Source organism: Talaromyces proteolyticus (genome assembly GCF_021365285.1).
Source record: "Talaromyces proteolyticus strain PMI_201 chromosome Unknown BGW36scaffold_18, whole genome shotgun sequence".
Lineage (NCBI taxonomy): Eukaryota > Fungi > Ascomycota > Eurotiomycetes > Eurotiales > Trichocomaceae > Talaromyces > Talaromyces proteolyticus.
In genome coordinates this window covers 13,549-23,757 of record NW_025764294.1, presented here as the reverse complement: position 1 = coordinate 23,757, position 10,209 = coordinate 13,549, and the positions used below count along the sequence as shown (strand labels likewise).

At 35.5% G+C, this 10,209-nt stretch overlaps 2 protein-coding genes across 2 annotated transcripts; one reads left to right on the top strand and one right to left on the bottom strand.

The window, feature by feature from the left end:
- Nucleotides 1–3,901: 3,901 nt before the first annotated feature.
- Nucleotides 3,902–6,374, bottom strand: BGW36DRAFT_421245 (uncharacterized protein; the record flags this gene model as incomplete). The annotated part of the gene is made up of 7 exons (XM_046219543.1): nt 3,902–4,268; nt 4,293–4,908; nt 5,004–5,820; nt 5,872–5,946; nt 6,040–6,165; nt 6,219–6,302; nt 6,333–6,374. The coding sequence occupies 7 exons, from the start codon at nt 6,372–6,374 to the stop codon at nt 3,902–3,904; spliced, it is 2,127 nt and encodes a 708-aa protein (XP_046065134.1).
- Nucleotides 6,375–6,843: 469 nt separating this feature from the next.
- On the top strand, nt 6,844–8,426 carry BGW36DRAFT_402391 (Alpha/Beta hydrolase protein; the record flags this gene model as incomplete). The annotated part of the gene is made up of 5 exons (XM_046218859.1): nt 6,844–7,046; nt 7,209–7,310; nt 7,344–7,515; nt 7,588–7,791; nt 7,827–8,426. The coding sequence occupies 5 exons, from the start codon at nt 6,844–6,846 to the stop codon at nt 8,424–8,426; spliced, it is 1,281 nt and encodes a 426-aa protein (XP_046065133.1).
- Nucleotides 8,427–10,209: the final 1,783 nt, after the last annotated feature.

The window sequence follows — 10,209 nt, the reverse complement described above, 5'->3', positions numbered from 1 at the left end:
GTTCTGGTCCTGCAGAAAGCATTGGTCGATTTCCACTCTATATTGAGTAGACTCAAACCTGAATTCAACGGTACAAACCACCAGCAGATTCTACGGTTCAATCGGCAGAAATTGATGAATCGATATAGCGATTGCCAAGTGCCAAGCCATGGTATTACTTCAATACAGTAAAGAAAACCCCCTCCTTTCACCTTGCCAGTGTCGAACTCCCAAGTAAGAATGAGACCTCATTATAAATGCTAATGCAATATGATACGACCTGGAACTACAACTAGGGTTTATTTTATTTATTTTATGGTCTATTTCACTCAGACCTTAGGCGCTGAATCACCTACCGGCTCATCGATGTGTCTACGTAGCGGCCCGACTAGGTTGGCGAATACCGGCTGTGCAACAGTTGTAGAAAGTTATTTTTAGTTTTTAAAGTATAAAATAGTTTTAAATTATATATGATTATTTTTAGATATAAAATAGTTATATATAATTATTTTGTGAGACGGTTATTGGAAAGCAGGCAAAACGTTAGGATTCACTGGTCGAATGTAGGGTTCGGTTTAATATAGACTGATTGCTAACCTGTAGTATATATAACCATAGATATAGATTATATAGTATCTTAACTAACTAATATCTTAATAATAGTATTATAAGATTTTGTAAAGATGTCTTATAGATATTAAGAGATTATAAATCTTTTATAATATATAAAGCCTTATATTATTCTTTTTTTTAAAAAAATTAATATTTTCAAATTAATTTTATAAAATATAATAGATTAAAAATAATTTAATAAATAATAGTTTGATAGTAATATAGTTATATTATATATTATTTAATAGACAGATAAATAAATCTATTACTATATATTATATATATATTCTTTAAGATTTCTTTTATAAATATATTTAGATTTTTCTTTAGATATTTAGATTTTTAATTCAATTTTTTATATTACTAATATAGCCTATAAACTTAATTTTAAAAATTTATTCTTATATAATATTCTATATTATATATTTAAATATATTATTAATTAAAATCAGTTCTATTAATATAAAGCTTCTCATCATAATATAATATAATTTTAATAAAAATATGTAGAATACTTAGGCTGTCATTTGGTTCGGTTCTGGTCCTGAGTTTCTGAACCAAACCCAAAAGTGGATCAGTTCAGTTTAGTCCCTAATATTAGAACCAGAACTAAAAATTGAATAATTCTAGCTCTTCAAACTGAAACTAAATCACGCTAAAGAAGAATTACTAATTATAATTAGATTAGTCTAAGTCTAATCTAATTTTCATTTAGATAATTAAATTATATCAAAGAATTTTTAACTATAATTAGATTTTATCCTTAAAAATATATTAAAATCTCTCTAAATTTTAGTAAATTAGATAGATAAATAATATAAAAATTATAATTAATTATTTAAATTATAATTTTCTATCTAATTATTAAGATATACTAAAAAATAAATAGATAATAATAAATATTATAAAATAGATATAGAAATATATATATATTTTCTTTACTAAATACATTATATAATATAATTCAAAAAAATATATATAAAAAATAGAAAAAATATTATTATTATCTAGATAATTTTTAGATTATAACTTAAATATTAAGAATTTATTATAATATTTATAAAAATATCCAAAATAAAGTCCTAATTCAAAAAATAAAAATTCAATTCATGAAAAGCTGATTCAGAAATAATTATATAATCAATAATAATTATAAAGAATTAAGATTAACCCTAAATTATTAATATTATTAATAGTAATCCACTAGTATTTAAATATTCAGATAAAACTGAACTAAAAATCCAAATCGAATCAGACCCAAATAGGCCTCAAAAAACCATATGATTCTAGACTTGGTGAACTGAACCATATCAGTTCACTGTATATAGGACCAGAACCGGACCATTCAGATTTCAGATCGGTTTTGGTTCAGTCCGAACCGAACCAAATGACAGCCTAAGAATACTAAATATAAATTTTTATATTTTAAAATTAAGTCTAAATAATAGATATTTATTCTTTATATTTTTAGTATTTAAAAAGATCTATTTAATAATTATTTAGTTTCTTTAAATATTAAAATAAAATTATATTCTTTATCTAAAATATAATCTAATTTTCTATTTTATAAATTTTTTTTATTTTTTAATAATTATAAATTTTTATTTAAAACTCTTTTATAGCTTTTAATCTTATTTAAAATTATATTTATATTATTTAAAACTTTTTTATTTTCTATTTTATATTAAAACTCTAATTTAAAGACTCTTTTATTATATCTATATAAAGATTCTTTTAGAATTTTATCAATATCTCTATCAAAATTTTCTCTATAATATTATAATAGCTATTATTATATATATATTATATTATAGAAATCTATTAGAATTAATCTATTTATTTATAATTAATATAATAATATAAATAATATTATATAAACTAATTTTATTATTTAATTTAACTATTTAATTAAGAATAAACTATGATAGATAATTAATAAATAATTCTAAGATAGAAATATATATTTTATTAGAATCTATTAATAAAAAGCCTATTATAGATTAATATTATATATTTTAATAATATATAGATTATATCTTTATATGTGAGGCCTGGCAGCAGCGAGAGCGTTGCAGGCTCACAGAGGCTTATAAGCGTACCAACCCTGGAATTAGGCAATGGCCCAATTATCTCAGTATTACTTTTTAGCATTTAGAGGTTGGCAGTGCCAAGGAGCCTTATAAAAAGCTACTTTAGAAATAATTATATAATTAATAATAATTATAAAGGATTAGAATTAATCTTAAATATATTAATATTATTAATAGAAATCTATTAATATTTAGATATTTAGATATTTAGATAAAACTGAATTGAAAATCCAAATTGAATTAGACCTAAATGGGTCTTAAAAAACCATATGGTCCTGGACTTGGTGAATTGAATCACTTCGGTTCGCTGTATATAGGACTAGAACTGGACCATTCAGGTTTCAGATCAGTTTTGGTTCGGTCCGAACCGAACCAAATGACAGCCTAATAACAAAGTATTATAAATTATTACAATCTATTAACATCTTTATTATATATTAGTTATTTTTTAAATATTATTATTAATACTTAAAAGCATTAATTATAATTATTAATTCAATATTATAAGTTTTATATTTATCTTTAGTTCTTATAACTTTTAGAAATAATAAATAATAGAATATTATATATAATCAATTTAGATTATATAGTTAGAAAAGGCTTCGAGCTGAAGACTATTTAAAGCTGAGTAGATTTATATTAAAAGTTATATTAAAAATTATATAAAAGATATTGCTTAGTTTTCTTCTTTTGGATGAGAAATCAAGTCTATATATCTGAGTCCTTATCTCAGGTCATTGGTATTTAATCTAACTAGATAAAGATATATATAGCGAGGTGAGAGGTACTGGCATCATGTCTGGGGTCTTATGGTATCAATTGTGATATATCACAATTGACCCCAGGGTATCCCTGAGCCCCCCAGTCCTGCCGGATTAGGCTTGAACATGCTCCCTGGGTCTATCCCTGTTACAGGTAAAAAATCTTATTAATTTAAATTCATTATTATTTTTTTTAATTTTATATACTTTTATTTAATATTAAATTTATTTTCATATTAATATTTAAAGATAATATATTAATATTTAAAGATATATATTATTATTTTATTATGTATATATAATATTAGTAATATATGTAGATTAATATATAGATTTATCAACTTATTTTTTTAATATAATATTTCTATATATTAAGATTTTTTTATATTTTTTTTATATATTATAGATCTAGGCCGTGTGTGCTTGTCTCCAGCATTTAACTCAGACTGGCTCCTTTAGTCAACCAATCCTCCGTGCGTCCGAGAGATTTCTCACACCTTGTTCCGTCCACAGCCGTGCGTCCGTGACCTCAAAAATGGGAACTTCTGCCAGACGATCGACAATGTGATATAGCGTAGGCAGCTCCCTCTGGCCAAGGGGAAATATTCTGAATCCTGCCTGTGACGAAACTTGACATGATGTTTGAGTTGGAACAAACGAGCTCTGGTTGCTGTTGTCATTATTTGTGTCTGCTGTTGTTGTCTTTGCGGGAAGATCAGGAATGAAGACGTCGTAGTTGGAATCCGCTTTGCTTTGGTGCGGCTGGTCAGTTGTTGTGGGTAGGAACTTGTGGACTAGCAGGCCATCGTCTGGGACTGTAGGTGTCCTGTTGCCTATGGTCAACTGTGACTTGCCATCTTTGTTGCTCTCGAGTTCGTCGCGGAGTCCATGTAACCAGAATGACGCCCATTTTGCACCCCTCCATGCTACGGTCACCTCGTACGAATTTTCGGAAGGCGTTTGGATGTCGATTTCAGAAAACAGCTTCGGCCATCCCAGCTCCTCGCGACCAGACAAGATGGGATCTGCCAGGTTTTCAAATAACACAGGACAAAACCTGCCGTGGATGACCGAGCCGTCTGGTGCTGTATGCTTTACACCGTGTATTTGGAACATGATCAAGTCATAGCTGCCACCGCCAAGCCAGTCGAGCTTGTTAAGTGATTGAACGGACAGGCTAGCTGTCGCGACGGTGTCACCTACAGCAAAACTATAAGCTTTGCTAGGCAGCATATTTCGAAGCAGGGTAGCGCTCGTTTTGAAAGTTATTCTGGCCGTTCGAGTAGTCGATAGGTCTCTTATCTCCGGGTTGCCCCTAAAGTCCTGTCGTGGTCCAGGCATTGGTCCGAAGACCGTTGGCTGGCGCCAGTAAAGCTTCGGGCACTGCGACCATTGATGCTCCCTGAGCACCTGAGTGGAGGCGTCGTGTTCATCGTGGCTAAGGCCGTAATTGATGTATTCGAATACTTGAGCATGGTCAGCAAATGTGTTTTTCTCTCCAGATTCTTGGACTTTGGGGTACTTTTCAATTTGTCTGCCTCCTCCCCCCCGGAGCTCACACCATCGTTACCAACAATGCGACTAAAATTTTGAATGGCTGTGGCTCTACCATAGCGTGCTTTATTATAAAGCCTCAAACGCTCGGGCACTTCAACAGAAGTGACACCTTTAGATAGCATCACTCCCAAAGATACAGCATCCTCAATGGCCATGGCTCCTCCTTGCGCCAAGTGCGGTGTAAAAGGATGTGCAGCGTCACCAATCAGAACCAATCGGTCATTGATAAAAGTTGGAAGGGTCTCCACGTCGAAAAGAGGGTATACTTTGAGGGATTCTGGATCACATTTCTGGAAAACTTTCAGCAATTGGGGGCTGAACTCCTTGTAGACGTGCAGAAGGGCTTCTATTCGGACCGTTTTGTCGTAGGTTTCAGCCGAAGCATCTGACAATGCAGCCGGATGGAGGCAGACGAAGTTGAGCAATGTGTTATGGGCGCAAGGATAAATTACCGCCTTTCGATCAACGGCATAGTACATATCCATTGAGCCCCGTACCTCAGCCAGTGATCGAGTCTCCGGATCAGCTAGAACAGCCTCTGTGGGTACCATAAAACGGAAAGCGCTCCGATCGGACTTCTGGGGGCGGTATTCCGGTCCAGCTATCGCAAGTCTGCATCTTGAATGAACACCGTCAGCACCAACAATTAGGTCACCCTGAGCTTGATCTCCATTCGTAAACTTGATCGTTGCTGTCAATGGGTCGACAGTGATGATCCTGGAAGAAGTATGTAGCCGCGCTGGTGGCCCCCTTCCCTTGGTAGAGGTTGCCACCCTCTTTAGGTGAGAATGAAGATGGGCTCGGTGAGCTAGCAGCCATGGCTGTATAAAATAGTCAGAGAATTCCCCTCTTTTCAGGGCACTGACACACACCTTTTGCCAATGATAACTATCGGCTTCATTATTTGTTGTGGAGAGTAGTTCCCCGGTGGATTTGAAGAACCTGGTCTAAACAGGATGTCAGCTCTCAGCTCTTTGCACGAGATAACTAATCGAAGTATCTCCTAATTCATAGAAAATTTGTGCTTTATTGGCCTGTACCTGCCGCAATCGGATAGCCCCCTCTTCCTCGTGCATAATCCCGAGACGCTGTAAAACACTGTTTGCATTCGGTACGATATGGATGGCAGCTCCGACCTCATTTGCAAACTGCGACTGCTCATAAATCTAGGGTCACATGTTAATGAGTTTCCCGTCTACGGGGTGGTGGCGAAACCAACATCGACTTCGTGCCCTTGTTCTCGCAGAGCTATTGCTGCCGTCAAGCCGCCAATTCCTCCTCCCACGATAAGGATTTTCAAGCTCTCGTTATTTGGTAGACCCTCTCCATTTACGAGGTTGGAGGGCCCATCAAGTGATGGCGAAGCATCATGCATCATGAGCACTGTTACGTTAGATTTTGCTTACGTCAGATTTTGCGATGATGCTGAGCAGGTGTGATGACGGAAACGAAGTTGTCCTTTACTGGCGTGGAGTGGCAGTAGGATTGAAGATATGAGATTGCTTTATCGTCTTGTGCTTTGTATATGTCTATACACGTCCAAGTTAGCTTCATGCTAGATGGTCACTTGCTTGTCCCCAATGTCGGGTCTAAAAAGCTCGGGGAGCTGGAGAGTTATGGAGCCGAGGGAAAGCTGGGGGGGCCGGCTGGGGCTGCCGACCACAACCCCACAAGGACATAATCTTTCTTAGAAAATGCGCATACGTAGTACAGTACATACCTACGAGGGATTAATCTCTGATTAAGTGATAGTTGTCACGTCGTTTTTCGCATCACTTCTTAGCACCAGAGACAAAAGGATAAACGTTAGACAATTTTTCCAACCCAAAAATTTCCAACCCAATATGCCTAACGAGATACACAATTACCTTCATCAAATTGACGAGTCTTCTTTTGACTATGTCTACGAAGAAAATGTAACAATACATCTGAAAGACGACAGAGGTCTGGTTAGGTGCAATGTCTACCGCCCCAAAGCTGCCAATGGCGAGAAATTCCCTGTTCTGGTAACCTATGGGGCATATGGTAAAGACATTCATTATTCGGCGTAAGTCTTTGCATAAGTTTCCTAACCGTAGCCATTATAACTGAGCCAGAGCACTGACTATTTCTAGTTTTCAAGCCTCCTCGTTTGTAAAGTCCCTGCAAAGCACCATTCCCCACACTCCGCCTGAGAAACACCAGATCCCGGATTTTGAACCCGGCATAGATACGCGGTGGTTCAAGGCGATGAGATTGGCCTTAACCAATCACCAAGCAAGCTGGACACAATATCACGTGATACCAGCCTAGCTTTTATCAATGTTATAGAGTGGGCTGCTAGCCAACCATGATCATCTGGAAGAGTTAGACTCTTAGGCATCAGCTACTCTGCAGATAGTCATTGGCGCGTTGCTGCACGACAACCTAAGGGTTTGGCATGCATCAATACATGGGAAGAAATATCCGACTACTATCGAGATAGATGCCGACATGGGGGGATCTTGTCAAACACTTTCGTTCACTTCGGTGGAATCGTCAGGTAAGCAGGCCAGCTTTCGAGGCTGTTCGCTGCGCGACTCAATAACTCGTCGTGTACGTTCTCACAGGTCACTACAAATCAATATGGCCGTCCTGGGAGAGCAGCCAGGAAATGGGGCCCAGACACAATCGAGGGCGACCTAACCGAAGAAGAGGCTGAGGGTAATTGTAGAGACCAAACAATCGACAACTTCACAAACCAATTTCTTGATGACGAATTCTACAGATCTAAAGACTACGAAATGAAAGATATCAAAGTTCCCCTCCTCTCTGTCGGCAATTGGGGTGGGATCCTCTCGCATCTCAGAGGAATGTCGAGGGATACATGAACGCTGGCTCAAAGCTCAAGTATCTTCGATTTGTGACAGGCCGGCATGATCTGCCGTTCTACACCAAAGCTTGCGTGGATATGCAGAAGAGCTTTCTTGAAAACAAAGATACTGGTGTCTGGTCTACAGGCGAAGCACCTAAAGTTGAGATAGTGTTGCGAAAAGGGGATGTGGGTTTCAATAACCCAGAAGACGAGAAGGCCTACCTCACATGCTTTGAGGATGAATGGCCCATGCCAGGCACAGCCTATACGAAATTCTATCTAACGGCAGCTGGAGGCTTGACCAAGGTCCATCCAGCAAATCATGAAATAACCAACATCTCTTATCAAGCCCCTGAAGATCTAAAACATCAACATCTCATCCAATTCACTAATGAAGCGTTTAAGAAGGAAGTTGGGTTTACAGGCCATATTATAGCACACCTTAATATATCTACAAGCAGCATCGACTCAATATCTGATACAAAACCAAGTTATATCAATCTATTTTTAACTATCAGGCAGTTAAATTCTCAAGACAAAGAAATCCTATACACCAGCACAGTGGGAAATCCAGTGCCAGTAATCAAAGAATAGATTCGTATTAGCTTTATAAAGATAAATAAAGCAAGCCCACAGAACCATTTCTAACATCCTCACCATAAATATCAATCTACCAATCAAAAACCTATCATCCCAAGAGAAATCTACTCTGTCAATATCGAAATCTGGCCAACAAATATTATCATACTTCCAGATGAGAAGCTAATCTTCAAAATGTCATCTAATGATACACAAAAAACAGGGCTATTTAAGCATAACTCAGCCATAGATCAATCAAAGACAAAGCTGAAAGACATAAATCATATTCACTTTAGTAATGATCATTACAATTAGCTTCTTATACCTATAATTAGCCTGAAGTAATATACACCACAGTGATCATAGATTAGAATTTTGCAAATACTTCAGACAGCATATCATACTCTGTTCACCATTCAGCATTATATATATTAGAGCATATTATATAAAAACACACAAACAAAGCAGCTGTTCTTAAAATATTAGGAACAGCTCCAGCCAAAAATTTATTTCAAATCAATAACAATCTCACTCTTAATTATCCATTTAATAATATAGGATATTCAGCCTCGATCTATATTTGGAGAGTACCTCACTATATTCACCAATCATCTAACTTAGAGAAGAGAGAAATTTGGCATAACATCTTAAACATCATACCTCCTCCAAACACCCACTATCAACTACACAAACTCACCACACAGACACTGTTTAGCTTTCATTGCTGTCAACAATTCTTCCATCACCTTCACCACTCTCCAGCTACAGAATATCTCATAATATTGTTATTCCAACGCCAAACTGATCTGCACCAGAGTTCATTAACTGCCTGAAACACCACAAATCAATCAAAATCTCAGTGTCTCCAAGAAAGAACATCAAATATTCTTACCACAACAATATAAACACCACTACATAACTATTACAATTATACCTTCAAAAATAGTTACACCACCTAGATACTCTAACAAAGAATAGGTTCAGATTATTGATCAATAAAAAGATATTCACCACCACAGTACACACTCTCTTTATTACATATTGCCCCCCATAAAGACATAATGAGGCGATAACAGAAGTATATCTAAACCCCAATATTTACTAGAATGAAAAAGAAGAAAATCTAAACTTAGAAACTCACTTACAAGCAAAATAGATTTTAATATTATAATCTTCACTTATATTATCCTAATACTAGATAGTATCCTATGTTAAAAGAACTTAATAATATCGATTATCTATTTATTATAATTTCAAATGGTATTTTAAGTGAGTCTCTAATCTTAATATACGTTATACTTTCTTTCACTTTATAACCTTATTTTAATCTCTAGAAGCAATATATTATATTGTAAGGCTCCTTGGCACTGCCAACCTCTAAATGCCAAAAAGTAATACTGAGATAATTGGGCCATTGCCTAATTCCAGGATTGGCACGCTTATAAGCCTCTGTGAGCCTGCAGCATTCTTACTGCTGTTAGGCCTCACACTCTACCCTCTCTAAAAGGCCCTTCTTTTGAGGGATGCCTCTCTCTAAGGGCGCTGCTTTACACACTTCCTAGGGACTGCTTCCATGAAGTGAACTACGCTTCGAAGCTTTTTGGGAACTAAAGGCCTTATAAGTTTATATTTAAAAGACTCTTTAGAATTATCTTTTATAAGGGGCAGGAGTGCTAGACTTATTAAGTAAGATTAGGTTTTGATAATTCTATCGCGTAGTTCTATATCTGTAGAAATTGAATCAGGGGCTTCTAACGTCTCTAATGGCTTAATTATATTATAAAGCTCCTTGGCACTG